Source organism: Spermophilus citellus (genome assembly GCF_964194105.1).
Source record: "Spermophilus citellus genome assembly, chromosome: X".
Lineage (NCBI taxonomy): Eukaryota > Metazoa > Chordata > Mammalia > Rodentia > Sciuridae > Spermophilus > Spermophilus citellus.
The window spans coordinates 72,198,746-72,225,134 of NC_138190.1; the positions used below are offsets into that span (position 1 = coordinate 72,198,746).

General features: G+C 37.9%; 1 protein-coding gene across 1 annotated transcript; it reads right to left on the reverse strand.

Annotated features, from left to right (window-relative positions):
• Nucleotides 1–565: 565 nt before the first annotated feature.
• Nucleotides 566–23,279, reverse strand: YIPF6 (Yip1 domain family member 6). The gene is made up of 7 exons (XM_081276378.1): nucleotides 22,519–23,279; nucleotides 14,174–14,302; nucleotides 13,184–13,262; nucleotides 10,041–10,083; nucleotides 6,665–6,790; nucleotides 5,595–5,752; nucleotides 566–1,276 (listed from the first exon to the last, which is right to left on the reverse strand). Exons 1-7 carry the CDS (start codon nucleotides 22,573–22,575, stop codon nucleotides 1,158–1,160), a joined length of 711 nt encoding a protein of 236 aa, XP_081132504.1. The 5' UTR covers nucleotides 22,576–23,279; the 3' UTR covers nucleotides 566–1,157.
• Nucleotides 23,280–26,389: the final 3,110 nt, after the last annotated feature.

A 26,389-nucleotide genomic window follows, 5' to 3' on the forward strand; every position in this document is an offset into this window, starting at 1 on the left:
GAGAGGAACTAATAAGCTTTATAAATAAACTCTAAAAACCCACAAAATAAATTTCTATTCCCCAACCTGAAGAAAACATCTAGTGAAAAAACTTCTAAGCCCACTATGGAAAAGCAGCAGCTGTAATCTCAACTCATTCTACACCATGCTGTAAGTACCTGTTCTATTAAGCAGCCATTGGAACATTAAATCTCTCCATGTTCAATTGGTTAAATGAAGAGAAGACTTCTGCTTATGTTATACCTTCTGCTCAGAGGCTAGATTACACAAAATCATAAAGAGCTCCTTGTAGCTGTGCTATATCCAAACTCCTATACTTTAATGCATAAGCATTAAGAGACCCACTAATCTAAATGTCTGAGGCCTTCCACTTGGATAAGCACCAATATTGGATCATTGTGAATTTCAGTCAAAGTAAAATTATTGTTAACTACTGACATCTTAGATTGCATATTAAGAACTAGGGAGAGCAAGATTAAAAACTAGAGTGCCAACTGAGATGCTGTTAAGCATGACAGAAAGGTGACTATATGAAAAACCAAAAGAGGTTGATTTTTTTCCTATACTCTGCTCCTTTTTTAAAGCAACTTGTGTAGAATTTCCTTTGCTCAAAATCTGAACATTGGGTTAATGCACATTTTCTCCTCCCACATCTATAAACCCCCTTCCTAACCTCTTTCATTGCCTTTTTAAGCTTGAGAGAGAGAGGAAAAAAAAGAAGATGGATATAGACTATCTATTCTTCTTTATGAAAGAGAGGCATATTCTAATAGTCATAAAGCAATGTGTTTAAGAACTGCACCTGAACTGGAATTCTCAAAGCTGAAAATAGTCACCAACTCTATTCAACTCGTAGGATGTATCCATGTGTTTCCCCAGTCATTGGTTATCACCCAAATAGACCACAGTGACCCCATCGTGCCTTAAGGAGGCATCATACTATGTGTAGTATGCACATGTATTTGAAATAAACATTAAGAGGAAAAGACAGCCTTACAAACATCAGTTCCTTACATAAGTGACCACAGTGCTGCACGGCTCCCTTTTAATACCACCTCCAAAACTGGACAAAAGAGGGTTAGTGTCAAAGTTCCATGATGAATCGTATCTTTCAGGTGAGCCTTGAATTCACTGGTTTCAATTTTCTGTCTCCTGATTTACTGAGGAGTGAAGGTGAGAATCATCCAACTAATGACAAAGTAAAACAGGAAAACAGGATACACAGCAAGGGCCTTGCGGTTTGGAGGTTGGCTATCAGCAAGAAAAGCTGTAGAGGCTAAACAAAACCAAACAAAAAGGAATATTTAATACAATAATTTTATCACAACTATTAATATTTACTAAACTTCAATAGGCATGGCATAATCTGGAACATAAAATTAAAAGTTCAGTTATATCTGTGACCCACAGAGAATCACACTATAAATTTCTTATGTGGCCTAGGGGTGTAGCTCAATGAAAGAGTATGTGCTTAGCATGTGCAAGGTCCTGGGTTTGATTCCCAGCACCAAAGGGGAAAAAAAAAAAGCTCACTTAGATTTGATAACCTCAGAGAGCTTAGGGCTTCTTGTTTCAAGTTCTAAAGCTTTAAATATTTTGACCATTTTGAAGAGAAAACTATCTAAAAGAGGTTTCTTAAAACCTTTTTGAAAAGTTAGTGAACTGTGTTGAACAATTACAAAAGACATGTGAGGTTATTTGCTTCCATGGTGAATACCCTCTTACTGTTACAGATTTTAGGTCCATTGGTCTTTTTATATCATTAGCACTTTTAAATGCCATCTCTCTGTTCACCCAAGAAAAGTCTCACTCATCTTTCTATTCATCAAGGATAAGACCTCTAGGAAATCTTTCCTGAATCACTTGGTACCCTGTCATCTAAGGAAAACTGCTCACCTCTCTCTTTGGGGTCCTCACTGTACCCTGAATAGATGTCCATTTCCCACATGGAACACTACTGCCCTTATGTATTTTTGTGTCTGCTGCTCCACCAGACTGAACAAGGGCCATGCCCACCACAGGGCCTAACAATAAGTTTGTGATTATTATTCTTGCAAAATTCAAGTCTCTCTCTCCTAAAATTCTATCTTCTTATCTGCTGTGGGCCTGGACACTGAATATATAAGCTAGTTAGAACTACTTGTATAGTTAACTCTGAGGGAAAAGGGCTATCCCATGGATAAAGCACCCAAGCTTTTAAACACCTTCTTTGGAACATCAATTATAGCTCTCTCAAAAGGTTTTTCTTATCAACCATGTTCCAAGTAATGAGATATTACTATATTTAAAAACATTAGGTAATCTGTTTATGCTATTAAATCAGAAGCTAGTGAACACTTCTAGTTTAAGCTGGAATTTAAAGAAAATTTTAGGAATGTAAAAACAATGGGCATAGTGTTCACTGCCATTGCCATGTCTTTCCTAAACTTTCTACTGAAGCAGGAAAGTACTACAGGTACTGTTGTTGTTTTCTAAGGTGGGGGAGTGTAACCAGGAATTGAACCCAGGGGATCTTCACAACTGAGCCACCTTCCCAGCCCTTTTTATTTTTTGAGACAGGGTCACACTAAGTTGCTTAGGGTCTTGCTAAATTGCTGAGGCTGGCTTTGAACTTGCAATCCACCTGCCTTGGCATCTCGATTTGCTGAGATTACAGGCATGCTCCATCATGTCTAGCCACTACAGTACTTTTTAAGATTTCTAATCTGGAAACTTGAAATGCTCCACAGTCCAAAATTTTTGAATGCTGATATGTTGATATGAGTGGAAAATTACACATCTGACTTCATGGCACAGGTCAGTGTTAAAACAGGTATACTAAAAACAGGTGAAAGACCTCTTCAATGAAAACTACAGAACACTAAAGAAAGAAATTGAAAAAGACCCTAGAAGATATCAAGTTCTCCCATATTTGTGGATAGGCAGAATCAATATTGTCAAAATGGCCATATTACCAAAAGTAGTATGCAGATTCAATGTAATTCCTATTAAAATTCTAATGACATTCTTCATAGAAATAGAAAAAGCAGTTATGAAATTCATTTGGAAAAATAACAGGCCCAGAATAGTTAAAGCAATACTCATTGAAAAACCTGAAGCAGGAGGCATCACAATACCAGACATCAAATTATACTACAGAGCTGTAATAATAAAAACAGCATGGGGTTGGCACTAAAATAGACATGAAGACCAGTGGTACAGAATAGAAGACACAGAGACAAACCCACATACATAGAGTTATCTCATACTAGAAAAAGGAACCATAAACATATACTGGAGAAAAGATAGCCTCTTCAACAAATGGTGCTGGAAAAATGGAAATCTGTATGTAGCAAAATGAAATTAAACCGCTCTCTCTCATCCTGCACAAAACTCAACTCAAAGTGGATCAAGGATCTAGGCATTAGACCAGAGTCCCTGTGCCTAATAGAAGAAAAAGCAGGCCCAATTTTTCATCATATTGGCTTAGGAACTGAATTCTTCAATAATACTCCTAAAGCATTAAGAAGTAAAATCAAGAATCAATAAATGAGATGGTAGCAAACTGAAAAGGTTCTTCACAGCAAAGGAAACAATCAAGAATGTGAAGAGAGAGCCTACAGGTGGGAGAAAATCTTTGCCACCTGTACCTTGGATAGAGCATTAATCTCCAGGATATATAAAGCACTCAAAAATCTTAATACAAAAAAAAATCAATAAATGGGCAAAGGAACTGAACACGCACTTCACAGAAGAAATATGATTGGTCAAAAATATATATAAAAATGTTCAATATCTCTAGCATTTAGAGAAATGCAAATTAAAATTACACTGAGATTTCATCTAACTGCAGTCAGAATGGCAATAATCAAGAATAAAAGTAACAATAAATGTTGGTGATAATGTGGTTAAAAAGGTACATTTCATACATTGCTGGTGGGACTGCAAATTGATGCGACCACTCTAGAAAACAGTATGGAGAGTCCTTATAAATTTGGAATGGTACCACCATTGGACCCACTTATCCCGCTCCTTGGTCTATACCCAAGGGATTTAAAATCAGCATACTACAGTGATGCAGCCACATCAATGTTTATAGCAGCTCAATTCACAATAGCTAAGCTATGGAACAAAACCTAGGTGCTCTGCAACAGATGAATGGGTAAAGCAAATGTGGTGTATATACACAATGGACTGTTACTTAGCCATAAAGAACAATAAAATTATGGCATTTTCCAGTAAAATGGAGAATATCATGCTAAGTGAAATAAGCCAATCCCCAAAAAACAAAAGCCAAATGTTCTTTCTGATATGTGGATTCTAACACACAATAAGTGGGGGGAGGGAAGAATAGAAGTTCACTGAATTAGACAAAGGAGAATAGGAGGGATGGAAGTAGAAAAGACAGTACAATGAATCAGACATAACTTTCCTATGTTCATATATGAATACATGGATCAATGTAACTCCACATCATGTACAACCACAGAATGGGAAGTTATACTTAATTTATGTATAATATTCCAAAATATATTTTTCTGTCATGTATAACTAAAAAGAAGAAACAAAAATTTTTAAAATGCAGGTATACTAGCCAGGCATGGTGGCATACAACTATAATCCCAGCAATTTAAGGGACTGACTGGAGGATAGCAAGTTTGAGGTTAACCTCAGCAACTTAGCAAGGCCCTAAGCAACTCAGACCCTGTCTCAAAATTTAAAAAAAAAAATTTAAAAAGGGCTAGAGATGTATCTCAGTGGTCAAATACCCGAGTTCAATCCACAGTACTCCTCCCCCAAAAAACAGATATACAAAAAAGATTATATACAATTACTTTTAATTTATGTGGATAAGATGTATATGAAACATAAATGAATTTCATATTTATATTTTAATCCCATTTCCAAGATATCTCATTATGTATATGCAAATGTGCCAAAAATCTAAAAAACAAATTGCAAATATGAAACTCTTGTGGTCCCAAGTACTTCAGATAAGGGATCTCATACTGTACACAATGATACATACAACCTGTACCATGAGGTGGTACAGTATAATTCTACAGCTGTGTTATCTGCTTGGGTTTGAATCTTGACTCTGATACTCACTAGTTCTGAGTTCCTAGGGTAGGTGTTTAACCTCTCTGTGACTATGCCTCATCTATAACATTGGACTAACAATAGTTATTTGTCCATTAGGGTTGCTATGCAGGTTAAAGGAGGAAATACATATAAAACAATGTGCTGTGCCTGGCCTAATGAGCAGTCTATAAGTCTATAAGTGCTATTACTTTTGTTAAGAAAAGGTCCATGTCATTTCCCAAGTCACTTATTCCTGTTATATACCAGTGCTGAACTGAACATAGTATAAACTACTTTCACAATCTTGCACATTATTTAAGTGACAAAAAAAGACATGTGACTCTACATAAGTCCAGATAATCATCTCAGATAACAGACACCATCCCCATGGATGCTTGCTTAGAGCAAAGGGTTCTACAGATGATACTGGCAAAAATCATATCATTCATATCTGACTTTGGAGTTTCACTGCTCCTCATCTGTAACTCAAGTTTTGGTCTGTTCTGCTACTATAGAGAAAAGTACACACTTACCCACTATAGACCAGACAAACATCACGATCACCACAAAAAGCCGAACCATGAAGTTCACTGGTCCCGGATCTGCCAATAGTACCAGGCGGCAAACCAGCATTGCCAGAGTCAAGGGAAGTATACAGTAACCCAGCACACAGAGGCTCTGAAAAAAAGATCTAAACACAACATACATCCACAAAGATCATAAATATAGCTGAATGGTAACATGACACAACTTATTCCATAACTCTCTGTATATTATGGACTGCTACTTCCTCCTTGATATATTATATCTACACCCTAACATTAATTTTTATAAGGTTAGTCCTCTCTATTAACCACACATTTTCAGCTTCTTTCCCCATATTCCTCCCTCCTCCCCTCTTAAGCCTCTTAAGATTCAACTTTCTAATACCAGATGATCTACTCTAATTCCTAGAGATCTCCTTCCTCCACTGAACCTCTAAAATGGTGGTCCTTAATCCTTCTAGTTACAGACTTACTTGATAATTTGTTGAAAGCTATGGCCCATCTGTTTCCCACAATGTATATAATTTTTTAATACACACATACACAAAAATCCTGCCTGTGATTTTAGGGACTGGTGAAAACATCTAAAGCTTATGAAAGGATCCCAAATAATTTAAGATAACATCTGAAACTTATCAAAGGACCCCACATAATTAAAGTTAATTTAATTGAGCTAGGTTATATCTGCTCAGTGTTTTTCGTTTTTCTTTTTGGTGGTGCTATGGATTAAATCCAGGGCCTTGCACATGCTAGGCAAGCACTCTACCACTGAGCTACATTCCCAGCCCCTACTCAGTGGTTTTAAGATAACTTTTTCTTTGTTCCTCATTAACTTTGATTTGTCTTGTCTTTTCTTTTGAGACAGGGTGTCATTAAGTTTCCTAGGCTGACCTTGAACTCCTGCCTTAGCCCTGAGTTGCTGGAATTACAAGCATTCACCACTATGCTCAGCTTTATATCAGTTTTTCTTTTTAAAAAAATCTAAATAGGCCAACTTCCTTAAAATCTAAGACAGGTTACCTTGCAAGGGAAAAGTGGTATATTTTAATGATACTCACATGTTTCCTCCAAGAAGTTTTGAGTTGAGGGTGATGGTAACCGCACCAAACCAAACAATGACAAATACTTCCGCAAACTGGGGCCCTCCATCTTTTTCACCGTCCACAGAACCTCTTTGCAGCATCCTGAGACAAGAAAACATGAGAATTGCCTGATCTTTAACTTAGAGCAACAAAGTTAAAGTATGGGTTATCAAATTTTGAACCGGATTGCTGTGCTATACCTCATCTGAACATCGGTAATATGTAGGATGTGCTGAAAAGAAAATGCAAAAAGTATCTGGCAAGGATCCCTTACTTCAAATTCCAAATGCTGCAGGACTATATGGGGATCTCCATTTGACCTTGCTGGAATATTTAAATTAATTACTGTAGACTTTTTTGTTCAAGCAGAGGTTATAAACTGAAAGGCCGAATGTGGCTAACAGACTTGAAGTTTGTAGTTCATACAATACTTAAAATAGTTTTAAATTTGAATTTGTTTTAAAATCTGGAGGTTTCACATATTTACTTCTGAGGCTGGTAGAGTGCTTGCCTAAATAACATCCATGAGCCCTGGGTTTGATCCCCAGCACCATACATACCTACACACACACACACACACACACACACACACACACACACAGAAGTCAACATGGGGAAATTCAGTAGTCCTGATTAATTATGTGCAGGCCCTGTGTTTAATGTAGAGTAGCAAAAAAGATGAAAATAAATAAAAGACATTTCTGGATTTTCTTGAAAAGTCAAAAGACTTTCTCACACTGGGCCTGCAATCCAATACAGCAACAATCAGGCACAACTGTCATAGCAACAAGAGCCAGATCACCACTATGTGTATTTAGGTTACTTCTATACTTCTTTGCTCACTCTATGGCACCATTGGACACATCTGTATTTGTAATTCTTTGGTTAAGGTTTTAGTTCAGATTCTTAAAAACAGAAATAGTCTATAAACCTATTTAGGTATTGATTTTGTATGTGTGTACATGCGTGTTACACTAAACCATGTTAACTTGTACTTACCATCTAAGTTAACCTGCACTAACAACCTGAGGTTTTCTGTCAAAATAGAAAACACTACTGAGTTCTTATTATGAGGATAAAATAAGAGAAATATTTAAAAGTTTTTTTTTGTGAACAGGGAAAGTCATTTTATAAACTTGTGAACACTAGGCAAGTGCTCTACTACTGAGCTATATCCCCAGCTAAGTTGTAGATTGTTTTACTCAAAACGTACAGATCATTAATAGACTTTACTTTGAACTGAGTAATTGAAGAGTCACTTAAATATCATTTCTTTGTGTATGACCTTTAGATAGAAAAAGTTTTGAATTCTGAACTTAGAATACTTGAACATGATGTTATTTTTTCCAGAAAAACAATATGTTCATAACCTCTTCTTATTACACAGTATAGAGAAGTCGCACAGTAAGTCTTGCCAGGCTATGCTACGTGCCAGTATGTGCAGGGTTTTGTAGCTATGGCTGTGCATATTCCATTCCAAGTCCTGACAATCAGATGCAAAGAATGTGCTGGCACTCATCATTTGTTGTCTGGAATTCTGACTACTTTAGCATGGTATGATGGAAAGAATATTAACTAGTCTGGAAGGTTGAAGAGCCAGATAATGATCCTGTTTCTGTCATTAGATAAGGCACTCAATGTCTTGGGACTCCAGTTTTCTCTGTAAATAAGTGGGGTTAATCTATATCATATTTAAGAAAGGTTTCAAAATGTGTGTGTATGTGTACAATATAAACCCTTCCATCAAATTACAGAAATGATACCTGTGATATGGTTTTTAGAGGCATAAAAAATAAGTCAGGGGCTGGGGTTGTGGTGCTCAGTGGTAGAGTGCTTGCCTAGCATGTGTGAGGCACTGAGTTCGATCTTCAGCACCATATAAAAATAAATAAATAAAATAAAGGCCTATCAACAAGTAAAAAAAAAAGATAAGTCAGATGCATGCTTCAAATCCCAGTGAGTCAGGAGTTTGAGGGAGAAGTATAGCATGTCTGATGCCAGCCTCAGCAACTTAGTAAGACCCTCTTCTCAAAATAAAAAAATAAAATAAAAGGGCTGGAAATATACTGAGTAGTGGAGTGCTACTGGGTTCAATCCCTTCAAAAAGGCATAAGAATTAACAAAATTATGGTGTGAATTAGCATTATTCTCATTTATGTTAAAAAAAATTAGGGGGTAGGTGTATAGATCAGTTGGTAGAACACTTGTCTACCATGCCCAAGTCCTCCAGGTTCAATCCCCAATACAGCCCCAAAAAATTCAGTAGAGAAGCCAATAAGGAATTTGTTAGAATCATAAAGGGTTATGCCTGCCAAAATAAATCCTTTTACAAATACAGAAGAAGAGACCCAGAGTGGCTAGGTGGTAAGAGTTGTAATAATTACAGAAGCAGAGAATAAACCAGTCAGGAAACCTGAGGTTGTGATTTTGGTTAAATCCGCAATCTCTGTGAACCTGAGCTTATTTGTCAAAATTCAAAATAAACCCAGACGGTCATCATTATACAAAATTCATGTATGAAGATGTGAATTTGGTGTCAACATACCTTATATACAAACAGAGATTTGATAAATTGTGGTATAAAGGTGTATTAAGAATTGCATGCAAAAAAAATTATGAATGTAATGCACTCCTCTATTGTGATGTATGTAAGAAATAATAAAAAATAAATAAATTTTTAAAAAAGAAAAGAAACCCAAGTTCTCATTATAAGAATAAAATAAGAGAAGGTATATATAGCTAGCAATAAGAGAGTAAGGATGATGATCCAGAATTGAATCCTAGTGCACTATTTTTTCCACTCTATCAATGGCTACATTCCCCTCTACAATGGAACCTTTCTCTCCTCCTTCAGTCCTCCTTCTTTATATACACCATATATAGGAACACATAACAGTCTGAAACATGATCTTGTTTTCAACTCTACCACTTCTATTCTTATTCTCATTCACACGTCTAATAAAATTTTTAAAAATATTTGTTTGCAAACAATGCTTAAATCTATATTTTATTCCATTGCTTCAATGATAGGGAGGCACATGAAAGTAATAGATATGTGGTAAATAGACATGGCTAAAATAAACTAAGAAGTCATTGGTCAATGAAGTGGGCATAATTTTCATACCTTTAATTCCATCATTTTTAATTGATTTGCAAAGCTTCTTCACTTTTTTTTTTTTTGCTTCTTCACTTTTTTAGGGTTAAATATATAAGGAGTACTATAAGCTATAGAAAAGCTATAGAAATCCTAAATGAACCATTCTGTCAAAATCCCCCCATAATTTTGAAACTCCACCAAAAAAAAGTCTAGTCTAGCTCAAATTACAAAAAAAAAGGAAATGTAAGTACTTACAATGCCAGTGTCACACAAAGGATCAAAGGTCCCCACAAGTCCCCTATAAGGCAAGGAAAGACAGAAGATTACTAAAAAACAATATGTAGTATTTTCCATCTTTATTCCAATACCTACTTCCCCCATACCTGGGATTCAGACAGCAAGGCGTTCTGTCTGCCTAGACCCACCCATCTCTCTGTCCCTCTACTTATGTTTCCTGCTCCTCAATTCTAAATGCAGTTATGCCCATATCCTTTGTTTCCTTCACTTCATTACCTTGCAAGTCACTATTCTCCCCATCTACTAAGCCACATTCCAGCATTCTATAACTAAAGTCCAAAGAAGAAGACCTATGTGCCTTACTTTGCATCCTCAGAAAAAAAAAAGACTACAGTCAAATCATTTCACCAATTTGAGGCTGTGTGAGAGAAGGCAAAGATAAACCTGTTCACTTCAAAAAATGATAAATGACACTGAGAAGGAAGTGGCTTGAGCTGGGGGTGGGGCTCAGTGGTATAGCACTTCCTCATATAGCATATGAGGTCCTGAGTTCAATGCCCTGCATCACAAAACAAAGAAAAAAAGAAGGGGTGACTTGAACAAGTTTATATGTGGAGGTGGGACCAGAACCTAGGTGTGCTAATTCTTAGTCCAAAACTTGCCATTCTTCCAGACTGCTTCCCTTTCATAATTATTACACTGAACTAATACAGAATTGCTATTGTTCTAGGTGAAAAAAAAACTCAGCCCAATATTGGTAATTTCATAAGGTTAAATTTTAAAAACATGTTAAAGAGCTTTCTGAAAAACATAAAAGGCTCAATCAATAGCTGTTGAGTGATTAGTATGCCAACAATTCATAAATACATGGCTCAGAGCACAATTACCTTCCTCAACTAATCCAAAAAGGGTCCTATGTCTAACCTGAACCTTATACATACAAACACACACACATACACCACACAGATAATTTTACCTAAGAGAGGTATGCATATGTACATGTTTACACTGTTTCTTTTTAATTGTATAGTAATTTGTATATCAATGCAGAATTTGGAAGAGGGAAAAAAATCACAATCCTACAATTCTAATCAATGTATTTAACTGCAAAACTATATTAAAATAAAATAATATTAATGTGCTGTTTTTGATGCACTGGAGAATCTTTTAATTCATACAAAATCACTCACAGAAGCTAGGTGTGGGGGCATACACCTGTAATCCCAGTGACTCAGAAGGCTGAGACAAGAGGATCACAAGTTCAAGGCCAGCCTCAGCCACTTAGCAAGACACTCAGCAACTTAGTGAGACCCTGTCTCAAAATGAAAAGTAAAACATAGGGTTAAGGATATAGCTTAGTTGTAAAGTTCTATTGGGTTAGATCCCATATCACAAAAAGACAAAAAGGTACTTTTAGTTATTTTCTTATTGTAAAATATATAACACAAATTTATCATTTTAACAATTTCTACATGTATAATTATTGTACACCCATCATTATCATCCATCTCTGGATATTTTTTCATCTTCCCAGAAAAGGTAAGAAAAGGTAAAATGTTTTAGCGAAGATCATACACCTAGTGATGGGACCATTATTCAAATCCAGATTTACCCATGCTCTTTCCATTATACCATCAATAGCAAATCAGTTTCAAATTACGCATCAGCTCCAACCCACAGTGCAGAAGGATTCTGATGCTGCATCCAATCTCCACACACAGCAATGGCATACTTGCCACTTATTTGACATTCCTATATTATAGCTGAAATGTTGCCAAAACAGAAGGCATACTCATGTTACATCATCGTTACCAATGACTTAATTATTCTGACAAAGAGTAATAAGAAAACCAAGGCTGCTTGAAAAGAAAAATGAGAAACCTAATAATTTCAAGAAAAAGTTCTAAGTACATAATTTATTACACTGTATTGATAGACCTCTTTAACAAAGAAAGATAAACATAATAAATGATAATTTTGAAAAGAGAAAGAAGTTAGGCTTCTTTGAATATACATTGTTCTCTGCATATGACCTGAAGCAATTTTTTTAAGTTGAAGCACTTTTTTTTTAAAGAGAGAGTGAGAGAGGAGAGAGGAGAGAGAAAGAGAGAATTTTTTAATATTTATTTTTTAGTTCTCGGCGGACACAACATCTTTGTTTGTATGTGGTGCTGAGGATCGAACCCGGGCCGCACGCATGCCAGGTGAGCGCGCTACCGCTTGAGCCACATCCCCAGCCCCAAGTTGAAGCACTTTCAAATGCCAATAAATATATTGTTAATTTGTTAATCAAATTTGCTAATGGGTATTTGTTGTTATCATCATTTAACATTTATACATTTGGAGATTGTTAGTTTTTTGGGAGAAGAAAGTCCCTATGTGTTAGCAGCTTCTAGCAGAGGCCACTAAAGCCCATAGAGCAGAAGTGCAATAAAAGTATGGCCATTCCAACAGGAGATTGCTAGATTACTTTTTTAAAAAATATTTTTTGTTTAGTTGGAGATGGACACACAATATCTTTATTTATTTGTATGTGGGGCTGAGGATCTAACCCAGTACCTTACACATGCCAGGCAAGTGCGCTACCACTAAGCTACAACCCCAGGCCAGCTAGATCACTTTTTAATAGCATTTTGACGACATCTGCTACAGCATTTTCCAGGTGAAGGTAGGCACTATAGATGAAGACAATGTGATAAATAAAATCTTCTCATCTTTTAAGTTTCCTTCTAAAGTTCCTTCCAAAATTTCATTTACATATATTTTCATCTTGCAAAATGGTGCCAGTTTTATTATTGCACAGTCTTTGCCTTATAAAGCATTAACACTAAGGTATGATAAGATGAAGTAAATCCTCAAAAACCACATACTTGGGCTGGGATTGTGGCTCAGCGGTAGAGCGCTCGCTCGCCTAGCACATGCAAGGCCCTGGGTTCAATCCTCAGCACCACATAAAAAATAAATAAATAAAATTGGGCTGGGGTTGTGGCTCAGTTGCAGAGCACTTGACTCGCACATGTGAGGCTTTGGGTTCAATCCTCAGCACCATATAAAAATAAATAAACAAAATAAAGATATTGTGTGATAAATAAATAAATAAAAGATATTGTGTCCAACTACAACTAAAGAAAAATTAATATTTTAAAAAAACACATACTTACAATCTCTCAAAAGAGTATTACTTTTCCTTGGATATAAAACATGCATGAATTTTTTCCCAACAGCTTTTAGATCACGCATCTGAAAGACATAAACAACTCATATTGTGATGACCAAGGCAGCCTCCTCGCTTAATTTACTGTTTCTACTCTTTCAGTCTCCTCCTAACTCTTCACTGAATTGTGCAGCTACTTCTAGTTTGACTCCTTCATTTCTTTGAACAACTTGGAGAAGTAGGATATAATTTTTCTATTAGCTCCTTAAGCAAACATCTAACACTTATTCCACATCTACCAGTTCTACTTTGATTTTGAAAACTCTGTAAATGAGAAACAAAGTCCTCCTGATATGCTACTTAATTTAAAGAAACTAAAAACCACAGCATGTGACATTTGGTTTATACATGATGCAGTCCCAAGGGCCATTTAGCCAGCTCCCTACCTACTGAATATAAATAAAGTTTTTACATTCACACTTTACCTGATAAATGAATAAATCAAGACATTTGAGCTCATTCAGTAATGCAAATATAATCTCTCAAAATACAGTGGAGATAATTCCACCTTAGTCTTCAATTTTTAATTGTTTGGCATTTTACTAAAATTATATACTTAACCAATATCCCATCTTGTTGTTCACTGAAGATGTTTCCAAATTTCCTTTATTATAAAAATGCTAAAATGGACATCTTTGCATATTGAATGTTTCTGTCAAAAATATTTGTTTTATTTTTCATTAGACTATATATACTATATTTAGTGAAGCAGAATTATTGGTTTCAAAAGATTTGGACATTTTAAGATTCTTATACCCATTACAGCCAAACTGTTCTCCAAAAAGACTATATCAAATGATTCCCTAGGGGAGAATCTTTAAATTTCAATAAATAAAATACACCAAAAGTCAATGAATTAAACAAAATATTACAAAGTACTGTTAGTTATTTAGTCCCACGATGCTGAAGAGATAATCTCTCATGTCATCTAACTTACAATAGTGTTCCGAACAGATTCATTTAATGTGGAGCTGTCTGATTCTCGAATTCGAGATCTCACAGGAATGGTGATTTCTCCTTCTATTGGGATGTCTTGTGAGATGGAAATATCTGAAAGGCCTGCAAACTGAGAAGAGTTGGGGGAGAAAATTAAGCCTATAGTAAACTGCAGAATTCCTCAAAGACATCATCATTTCCTTTATGAGGAACCATGTCTTTTATAAGGGTTTTGCCCAGTAGTTACAATGGGTGTTAGTTCAACAGACATTAAGTAATGCAGTTATCTCTATCAAACACTTCTTTTCAAAGGAGATGTAATATAATAAAACAAATATTGAAAGTAAATGCCAGAGACACTATCTTGCCCTCCAATATTTAGTTTCTTTCAAGTATGAAATCTCTACATGACAGAAACTAGTAAGGTTGAGATGATAACTGCAGAGCTATTAAAAAGTGATCTAGCAATCTCCTGTTGGAATAGCCACATTTCTATTGCACTTCTGCTCTAAGGGCTTTAGCGGCCTCTTCTGGCTAAGAACAAGCATTACATGAAATGGAAAGTGAACTGGGAAGAACAGTAAAAAAACAACTTTATGAATATTGTTTTTAGCAGTTTACCTGGCAACCACAGATCAGGTAAAATTTTCAAAATGAATAAAGAATTTGAAATTTTGAGTTCTTATATTCATCTTCCACATTCGATTATTATGACCAAAACTCTGAAATCAACAAATTCCTAAGAAAAATGAAGCAATCCCATCTTATATAGTTTTTGGTCCAGTGGATACAAAAGACAAGCAACTTATCAAATACACTTAGAATGTTTTCTTTAAAAAAATAAGGAATAAACTATTTTTAAGGTTTCCTATAGAGGAAAGGAGGAAATTTCATGGTAGAGCAGAAATGAAAAACAGTCAGATCCCTTTAAATATTTGCTGTTTTCTGTGTATGACTTGAAATCATTTAGTTCACATAATGATAAAACAAAATTAAAATTTAAATGAAGTGATTTCTGAACTAAGTGAGGGCTAGGGTTGTAGCATCAGTGGTGAAGCGCTTGCCTGCATTGTGTGAGGCACTGGGTTTGATCCTCATTACCACATAATTAATTAATAAATAAATAAAATAAAGTTATTGTGTCCATCTACAGCTAAAATATTTTAAAAAGAGAAACTAAGGGAAATATTGAACAAATAAACCTACTCTATACTGAATTAAATACACAACCACACAGGGAACAACTATTTCAAGTGACTACATAATACTGTAACTTGACTTCTGACTAGAATATATAAAGCTGGAAAGATCAAGCCCCCACACCAGAATGATGAGGAAAAAGCTAGATTAAACTATAAATCATAATGTTCCTTAAACCCAAAGAGCTGAGGTTGTGGATCAACTGAGTATAATCTGAGGAATAACAGGTGCTTCTAAGAAGAAACAGGACACCAGCACTGGCTCAGCTGTAGCAAATCCTGAGAAGATGATGCCATCAGGCACCACACAGATGAGTAAGAATTCACCTAAAATTGTAAATGAATTGCTAAAGGTCAAGTATGTGTGAACACACAAAAAAGTACAGAACTCTTGGAAGTGACAGACACAAGGGGCATTCATACTCACTTGCAGAGTTCCATTGGGAGTTCACAAGAAAGACTAGATGGGGAACAGTATGGCTGGTGTAAGGAAAGGAAGGGAGGAGCTGGCAATCTAAGAACAGTACTCCACCAATTTCTATTCCTTAGGGAGGAGAGGAAACCACCTGGGCCCAGACCATTAGAGTTTCCTTCAGCTGAGGAAGAGACAGGATCACTGGGAAAGTCCCACTCAGGGAACCCAGAGACACATGACCTGCCTAAGATGGAGGCTGGATCTTGATGACAAGGAATCCCCAGCACCACCAAGTAAGCATAGAGTAACAAGTAATAGCCAGCTACTGCTGAGGGAGTAGAGCTTAGACAGACCCATTCTGAGGTGCAAAGTCAAAGATAGAAAGATGAATGAACAACAGGAATGTTATGAAAAGTCAATAAAAAGGGACACTTTTCCTACTATATGGAATAAAGTGTTCCTCAACTCTGGGATCAAAAATAAAACCAATGAAGATGCTTTAACAGAAAACTACTGGAACAACCCAGCACCCACCCTAAGCCCAAGTAACTTTAATGATATTTGAAACCGGTGAATCTTTGAAGGTCCCCTTAGCAACAAAACCCAAATAAAATTCAACTCCTTACTAGAATGACCTAATTCCCACAGTGACAATTTCAGCTATCTCTTCTGTTCTATACACAATATCTAGCACTCTATTAAAAAACTGCATTTGGGGCTGTGATTGTAGCTCAGTTGTAGAGCACTTGCCTACCATTGCTAGGTAGTACCACATAAAATAAATAAATAAAATAACCTTTTAAAAAATACTGCATCGATGAGGCCAGTTTTTAAATTATGAAGACATGATTTAGGAGGTAACTGGAAATTTGAATTCAGATAAGACTTCATTGGGGACGTAGCTTAAGTGGTAGAGCACTTGGGTAGCATGCACGAGGCCCTTGTATTTCTTAATTGTGTGAGGTCAATATTAAGAGCAGCATCAGTAAAGGAGCCTAATTACAAAGGATTGAGTGGGAGAATAAAGAGAAGTTGGATCAGGAAAGAGCAATGGAGAGTAGTTTGAGAGAATGGTAGAAACAAGGGCGCTAATTCCTGCTTTATGCTTCCCCTTGTTGATTCCTTTCTCCCTCGCTGGCCCAAGGATCCTGAGGTGGGGCTGTAGTCCAGTGGTAGCATATTTGCCAAGCATGTGCAAGACCCTGGGTTCAATCCCCAGTACTGAGAGAAACGAAAGGAAGAAAACGAAATACAAAGTTCCTTTTTCAGTTTTCATCCTCTGAATACTCTGCAACATTTCATGCATTTTTTTTTTTTTTTTGCAATACATTGGATGGAAGCCAAGGGCAATGTGCCTGCTAGGGGAGTGCTCTACCACTTAGCTACATTCCCAGGCCTAAACCACTCTTTTTTTTTAAAGCCATACTCTCTCTTTTTACTAATTGGACACCATTATTTCAAACTCTAGGATCTTTTGATTTGTGTCTTTGCTTCCTGCTATTACTAGGTAGGTGGGGCAGTTGGCAAGAAGGACAGATTCTAAGGACAAACAGGGCTCTGTTCTCACCTGGTAACAATATTGCCATAAGAATCAAAGTAACACCTGCAGAACACCCAGCACACAATGTTTACTCTATTATTTGGAGAATAATGGTGAAGATTCTGGCTGGAGCCAAACAGCTTGGGTTCAAATTCCAGCTCCATTGTTTACTTCCTGTGTGACATTGAGCAGATTACTTAACCTCTCTGTGCTACTGTTTCCTCATATGCAAAATTGAGACATGGTACCACCACCATAGGGTTGTTGTAAGGAAAAATGTACTAATCCATGTAAAGTACATAGTATCAGACACACAGCAGGGGATAAATATTAGCTCAAGATTACCAAGGGAGTCAATTCCACTTCTTTTACTATTATCAAATAGTGGCTGGTCTTTGTCCTGTTTCTGGGATGTAGCCTCTAAACTCATAGAATATCCTAAATGATAGGAGTATTTTTGTTACTGATGGTGGGCTCTGATAGTTTATGCCAACAAGTGAGTCATGGCAGCCCTATTAGATAATTTATGCTAAAATGACAACGACTGAGGAAAGAGGCAACTACTACAGAAAGACCAAATCTATGATTAGAGGATTGGGGCTTCAGTACACAAGATCAAAGCCCAAGCTTTGAGGGAGGAGAAGGGCAAGAGATTGAGTTCATTTACGTAGCCAATGATCCAATAAATCATGCCTATATAAAGAGACTCCAATGAAACCTCAAGACACACAGGTAAGCTTTCCTGGTTGGCAGTGCTCTTCATATGGTCACGTGGCAGGGGATAACACGTTTTGACTCCACAGGGAGAAGACAAAGAATCTTTGTGTTTGGGATCTTACCAAACTTCACCTTACGCATCTCTTCCTTTTGCTGGTTTGGATTTACGACATTTTATTATAATACAACCATAAAGTGCAGCACTGTCCTCTGTTCTGTCAGCCATTCTAGTGAATTACGGAGCCTGAGGGGATCATGGAAACCCCTGAATTTGTATCCAGTTAGAAGTGAGGGTGGTTCTGGGAACCATCAAACTTGTGGCTGGTGACTGAAGTAAGAACAATGTTAACCTGTAACATTTGCCCTAACTCCAAGTAGTTGTGGTACTAAAGGGCCACTTGGGTCTCCACCTGAGCTCCCATTCCAACCTCTCCTAAATATCACCTCTCAAGAAAATTAGTGAAACTGTTCCATGGGCTGAGTCTGGATCTATGGCAGCCTCATAAGAAAAACAGGACAACCAGGCCCTCAGCTAGTAGAGATCCTGTCCTCTGAACTAGTCCTCAATAGGAAAGAAAGATTGGACTTCATGACCCTCACCTTTCCCATGTGAATGCAAGCTCCTACACATATACACACATTGAGTACAGAACACATATGCATTTTACTGACTGGCTTGAGCCAGTGAGGGAGAAAGGGATCCACAAGGGGTAAGCATGAAGCAGGAATTAGCTCAATGACACAGTCTCCAGCCAGCCCTGTCACCTGGGCCAGCTTCCTTAAAGACCCAGCTTGTAGCCATTATTATAGCTCTTTCTCCTGCTCCCTAATTATGGATGGGCATTACCCAAGACTTTGTCTTTTCAACTCTGTGTAGATGAATCTTACACATCAACAGTTCTAGTCCTGACCTCCTCCTCCTTTTCTCCCCTATGCTAGGGATGGAATCTAGGGCCTGATACATGCTAGGCAGGTGTTGTACCACTGATCCACACCCTCAGGTCCTGACCTCTTCTGAGCACTTATGAGCAGGTTTGAAAATCTGACTGCCTATTGAATATCTACTAAATGGCCTGCCTTTATGTCAAACTAAACATATCCAAAAGTAAAGTAATCACTTTTTTTGAGATGGAGTGATTCTCTTGCCTCAGCCTCTGGAGTGCTGGGATTACAGACATGTAATGTGCCACCATGCCTGGCTTTGTCATGCCCAGCTTTGAATTATCAATGTTGAAGGCCCTCAACCAGCTAACCTTCAAATGTAATTTATTTTTGTTCAGGTTATCACTATTCTCTCAGATGTCTATAGCCTTGTTTTTAAAATGTGGCACTGAGAGCAACAGTAGCAGCAACATCACAGGAAACTTGTTAAAAATGCAGAATCTCTGGCCCCACCCCAGACCTACTAAATCAGAACCTACAATTTAACAAGATTCCCCAGATGACTGACATGCATGTTAAAGTGTAGGAAAAACTGATTTTAGACAGACCTTCATGGATTCTGCCTTGTTTTTCAAATCCTCAAATCCCCCACCACTGTTGTAGACTAGATTCCCCATTATTCCCTCCCTGAACTTTCTGCAACAACTTCATTGATAGATTGCAGATATCCCCATTGTAACGCATTTCCTTTTATGTTGTCAAATTCTTGATTTCAAACCCTTCCCTCCTCAAAAATTTCTATGGTCTCTTTTTAGCCTAACAAACTTGCCAACTTAGCAGTCAAGAAGAGGAGGGGTTGGGGTATAGCTCAATGGTAAGAGCGCTTGCTTAGCATATAGGAAATGTAGACAGCCCTGGGTACAATCCCCAGAACCAAAAAAAAAAAAAAATAGAAATGACATTGCATGATTACTATGTGCCACCAGGTACTTTCTTAACTTATTTAACCCACCTAAAATCCAATGAACTAAGTACTGTAATAGTCCCATTTTACAGATGGGGAATGAGCATAGAGGGGTTTGGTAATTTCTCCAAGTGATAGTGATTTATGCAATCTGACTTCAGAGAATACATCCCTAATCACCATTCCATACTGCCTCCCTGATTGAGTAGGCTTATTTTTTTAAGTCTTGCCTCCTAGTAATTTCCTGCACTTCACCCAAAGTTATGTTGTTCTGTAAGAACATCAGTCCTAGCACAGTGGCCCAGCAACTTGGGAGGCTGAGACAAGAGGATCACAAGTTTGAGACCAGCCTCAGCAACTTAGAGGGACTGTCTCAAAGTAAAAAATAAAAAAAGCTGGGAATGTAGCTCAGTGGAAAACCATCCCTGAGTTTAATCCCTAGTTAACCTCCCCCAAAAGTATCTTGGCACCTACCTCTGTGCCTTTGTCCAGAAAAGCCTGTGTAGCATAACTGGAAATGGTCTGGGTTTCAGAGTCATACCTAGGTTCAGATTTCAGAACTGGCCACTAACAGGATGTAGATCCTAGGGAAATTAAACCCCTCCGTTTCGTTTCCTCACCCATATATAAAATGAAGTTAAATGCCACCTAATTAAAATGGTTCCTGTGAAATTTAGAAAACATGCAGATGTTTAGCACAATGCCTGCTACCTAGCAGGTGCTCAATCACTAATAATTCCTATGCTTAGCTGGAATTTCAAATCCTATCCATCCTTTGAGGCCCTCTCAAACACAACTTCTATCATGTAGCTTGCTTGGTTGCCCCAAATGAACATGAGTATCTTCTCTTAAATTTCACTAATATTTTAATGTGTGACTTACTCTTACATACTCCCTTATCTTAGCATTGTATATTTGTTATCACCCCCTACAAATTAGACTATAAGCAACCATAGGGGCAAGCCCTTCAGATTCCCTGAGTCAACAAGCACAGGGCATTAAACATCATGGGAGTTCAATAAGCATTTGTTGACCAGAAGTAGATTTGATACTGAGTAATGAGTGATCAGAACCACTGACATTAATTGGGGATAGTTTCACAGAAAAAGAGCGGGGGCAGTTTGGATTAAAGGAACTGGAAACAGCTAAACAGCTCTAACTTCTTCATGGTAGGTACTATGTGTATATTAGCTCACTTAGTCCTCTCAGTAATCCTGTGATGAGTATTGCCAATTTACAATTGAGGAAACAGGTTCAGAGTGATTTTACTCAAGGTCACAACTGCTCCATCAGAACTTGCCCCAACTCATTTTGTGTGTGTGTGTGTGAATTGTTGGGGATTGAACCCAGGGTGTTGCACATGCTAGATAAATGCACTACCAGTGAGCCACAAACCTAGCCCCAACTTACTTTTCATCGTTATGTCCCCAATTCCTGAAAGTGTGTCTGGAACATGACTGATGCTCAATAAATATTGCAAGAGATGAACAAATGAGATGAAGGAAGAGATGAGCAACTAGAGCTAGTAAGCAACAGAGCCAGGACTAGAATCAAATTCACTTGAATCCCAGTACAGTTCTTCACTATACTAAGTTGCCAATTTAAGAGAGAAATGGAGATGCCATTTATTGAGCAAATAAATGAACACTGGGAGAAAAGACATGGGGTAGAAAGTTGACTTAATTAAATGCTGCAGTTCAAGACACTGATTGTATTAAACACTCTAAATAACTATGTTATTTTATCATCTTAACAACTTTTGAGGCAGATATTTTCATCTCCACTTAACAAAGGAACATCCTCCCTGAAAGGACTTGCCCAAATTCACACAAGAAGCAGAGTGGATGGAATGAAGCCTAGGTAAGTAACTGCAAGGCTTGTATTCTTAAATAGTAGCAGCTTTGGAATTGTATGTTAAAAAAAAATAAGAGAGCTCATGTATAATGGCATAATTTGGCGTGAACATACTTTATATACAGAGTTATGAAAAACTGTGCTGTGAATGGATAATTATGAATGTAATGCACTCCACTATTGTCATGTATGTAAGAAATAAATAAAAAAATAGTAGCAGCTTTGGGCTTGTACTTGGAATAGAAAGTCTATCCCATATAGACAGAGCAGCAAGAGTACCCTGAAGAGGATGGCAAGGAGATGGGATTAAACCTAGCCTACGTGGGTCACTAAACAAGTAAAGACTCAAATTATAAGCAATAGGATGTTCACGTCCCATGAAAAGTAATCTCTCATTTCTATTCTAGAATGCTACTATTCCAACAAGGGCTTATGACAGGTCTTGATAAAATCAGGGGACAGTGGAAGAAATGAACTTAGGCTCAGCATTTAACACAATGTAGGAGACAGAGGACGACTCCTGAGAGTATGGGAAAGGAAACGGGGGCGGGGGGGGGAGTTTGAAGAAGAGATGGAAGAAACGAAGAGGGCAAGGGAAAACTCCTGAGCCCAAGGAACAGGTGCGGTGTCGAGGCTGGTTCTAGTATTGGGTACAGCAAACGCCTGCCGGGAGAAGGGGCTGCGGCTATCTCAGGCCTTGAGCCCATCCCCCGACTTCTTAGGGGGCAATCTGCCTCACCCACGGTCCCTTTTATGTCGCAATTCCCCAGCTCACCAGGGGCCTGGACGATGTCGTTCCCGGGTCTCCAGGAGACTCCGCCGCTTCCGCCATGACAGCCCTCCTTCTGCCGGGTCGCTCCCACAGGCCTTTGCGGAACCTGAGACGTGGAGGCCGCTGCCCGTCAGAGCGTAGTCGCGTGGAGGCGGCGTCACTGAAAGGCGCCTGGTAACGGCTGGTGACCCAGATCAGCGGTCCGCACCGTTTGCTCTCGATGGTCCTGGGGGCGTGGGGGAGAGAGCTCCGCAGTCGCCTCGCTTCTTCGGAGCCACGGGTCCCACTACGCACTCGACCCCTTTAACACTCAAACCTGAATCTCAAATCCCTCCTTCCGCCTCCGGACCAGGACGCACTCCTCGACCCCACCGGTTTCCACGCACCCGTTTCCCCTTCTCCGGAGGTGGTTCCCACGCCAGTCCACCTTGCCCGGCGCTTCTTGGGAAAGGCCTGTTCCCTCCCCCACCCCACCGCGGCCGCCTAGCAACTTCAAGTTTTCGTACTCCCAAATGCAGACATCATCCCTTCCCGGACAGCTCCTTCCACCGCTGCCCCTGCCCCGCTGATTCCCAGCGCTTCTCGTCCGGCTGCCAAGCCGCCTCCTAGTGCCTCGACTTTTCCAAATCTCTACCGACTCTGCCTACCCTCCAAAATTACTTTTCTCCCTCACACCCCCCCCGGGGGGGGCTTCATTGGGCAAACTTTTAAATTCCACTATTTGGAGCAAGTAGTGAACACGTTCTCAGTCTAAAAGACGGTGACTACTGTGAGATTCAACTTAAAAAATAAAATAAAACCCTGCACATCTCAACTCTTTCACATACCTCATCCTTGGGCTGTGTAGATGTTTCTGACTCTGGTTTGCCTCGGTACACCTTGGCCTGTGGCTAAAATGAGGTAGGACAATATAGCCATTGTTGACGTAGTTTTTTTTTTTTTTTTTAGGATACTTAGTTGCCCTTAAGCATTTGACCAACAGAGTAGACATGTGATGTGAAATTGCTTTGTATTTTTTGCTGGGCAATCCAGGAAGGCACCCAAATAGTGAATTTTAGAAGGAAAAATGTGAAATGTGGAAGGAAAAAAAAACTCCCAAACTAATGGAGTGGGGGTTTTTTTGAGGGGGGGGAGGGGGGTTGTGGTTATCATATTTTTTTAGATATTGTTACAGTAATTCTTTTTCAGACCAAGCACAAATCCAGTACTTACATAAATACTAGTGCAAGTGATATTAAAATTTAGGGTAGTACATATGAAAACTTTTAAAATTTCACGAGAATAGCATGTACAACTGGCTCAACCCCAGGGATGTCCTTCTACCCCATCCACCCTTCCCCCACTCCCTCCCCATTCCCCCCCCCCACTTATAATCCTATCCCCAAGTTCCTTCCTACTTCTCTGAAGCCATTGATAACCCTTCCTATTTCCTTGCCAACCTCCCAAATTAGTTCTTTCCCTAACCACAAGCCCTCAACTTCTACACCCACCTTATCTTTTGACCTCTTAACCACTCTTTCAAGATGGTCTTAATGCTGTTAAGAGGAAAACAGACAACTAAAAAAAAAAAAAAAAAAAAAAAAACAGTGTTAAGCCAATGTTCAGGTTACCTGATTCCAGACAATCAATGCTCATTTCCTCATTTAACTGATAGGATACTTGGTTGATTGTCACACATTGAAGAAAAGCAGGAAGGAAGGTTATGAAAGAAGGGGGCAGAATAGTGAAAAACTCCTAAAATAGGAATTCATATATGTTTTTAGTTGCAAATGTATATTGCAAAATTTCTAAACTAAGTAGTTGTTTTCCTTTGGGTCTCCCTAATTTGACAAGGCTAGCCACATATTTGTGATTCTCCTGCCTCAACCAAGTAGCTTGGATTACAGGTGTGTCCCACCTCTCTTGGCTCAGTATTCTTTAATATACCTTAAAGTCATTCCTTTCTTTCATATCATGGACATCCACAGAAGAACTGTCATGACTTGCCCAATATTGCTTAGAAACTTTGTGAAGCAGGATTAATAATTAAGCCAATAGGTATAGAAAATTTTGTTGCTTGTTCTGTATTTCAAGACAAAGTAAATGTACAATTCTAAAAAAGTAATTGGAAAATACTGAGGAAATAGTTTCCTAAATGAATAGTCAAAATTGACTTGAAGTAATTAGAGTAAAATTTTGGAAGAAAAAAATTAAGTATATGAAAAGATGCAAAACAGTTTGTTAGTATATACCATCTGGGTTAAAAGTAGGGAAATGGAAATATAAATACATACACATATATATTTATATATAAATATGAATACATATGTATATTTATATTTCTAAATACCTAAATATTCATAAACTACTACAGAAGGCTACCCAAGAAAGTGGTATCTGGTTGCACAAGAAACCAAGTGTCTGCAGTTATCCCACTCCTCAGTATATTCCCAAAGGATTTAAAAATCAACATACTACCATGACACAGCCACATCAATGTTTATAGCAACTCAATTCACAATAGCTAAACTATGGAACCAACCTAGGTGCCCTGCAACAGATGAATGGATAAAGAAAGTGTGGGGGCTGGGGTAGAGCACTTGCCTAGCATGTGTGAGGCACTGGGTTCAATCCTCAGCACCACATAAAAATAAATAAATAAAAATAAAGGTATTTTGTCCATCTACAACTAAAAATATTTTTTTAAAAATAAAATATGGTATATTACAATGGAATATTACTCAGCCATAAAGAACAATGAAATTATGGCATTTGCAGGTTAATGGATAATGAAGTATACTTTGGATTAGACAAAGGGGAATGAAGGGAAGGATGGGGGGATGGAAATAGGAAAGATAGTAGAATGAATGGGATATTACTTTCCTATGTTCACATAGGAATACAAGACCAATGTAATTACACATCATGTACAATCAGAAGAATGGGAAGTTGTACTCCATATATGTATCATATGTAAAATATATTCTACTGTCATGTGTACCTAAAAAGAACAAATGAAAAAAAAAAAAAAAGAAACCAAGGGTCTAGCAATAAGGGATGGGTTGACTTTCACAGGGAGATCAGTCCTATGTATGGCTGAGAGGCTCCACTGAAAAGAATGCTTGACTTAGAGTTCTCAATTTTGCAACTCCTTAATAAAGTACTGGCTCTAGACAATGATCTTCACTGGCTACTAACATCACAGAAAGAGAAACAACATTAGGTGTCTCCTGATAGAAGTGCCAAGAACACCTAGGAAGTAGTCTAATTTGTATTTGTTTAAGACTTTAGAATCAACTACCAGTTTGGGGAAAACAAAGACACATGTTAACCTGGTAGGAGCACAATTACTAAAATCCAAGTTGTAGGGAGCTATGGAGGATAGTTTCTTCAATAGCAAAAAAATTGATACCAGGAAAAAAACAGACAAGGAACTTACAGACTAATAGGAACTTAGTGGCTGGGTGCACAACTAAGAGATGGAACAACTTGCCTAGCATGTGGGAAACCCTGAGTTTCATTCTTTTATCTCAAAATAAAAGTAAAAAGAAAAATAACAAACAATAAAACCTCAAGGGCATCAATCAATCACACAATATGGGCCATTTGGGGATCTTGATTTGAATAAACAGTAAAAACAAAATTTGAAACAACTGGAGAAATTTAAACACTAATTAGATATTCAATGATGTTAAGGATTCATTCTTTAACATTCTTTAACATAGGGTAATAAAGATAATTTGATTATGGGTATTTTTACAAGGAATTGCAGGAGACCACAATAATGCTACCCCAAAATAGGGTTATAGGAGACCAGGATATACCAACCCTAAAATACAGTTTTTTGGCATAGGATTATTTTGAGATGGTTATTTTGAGAAAATGCAGGCAGAGA

Coding starts and splice junctions, on each gene's coding strand:
- YIPF6 (XM_081276378.1), bottom strand. CDS start 22,575: ATGGCGGAAGCGGCGGAGTCTCCTGGAGACCCGGGAACGACATCGTCC. Junction 14,303..22,518: donor CGACATCGTCCAGGCCCCTG/GTGAGCTGGGGA, acceptor AACTCTTCTCAG/TTTGCAGGCCTTTCAGATAT. Junction 1,277..5,594: donor GTTTGTCTGGTCTATAGTGG/GTAAGTGTGTAC, acceptor GGTTTTGTTTAG/CCTCTACAGCTTTTCTTGCT.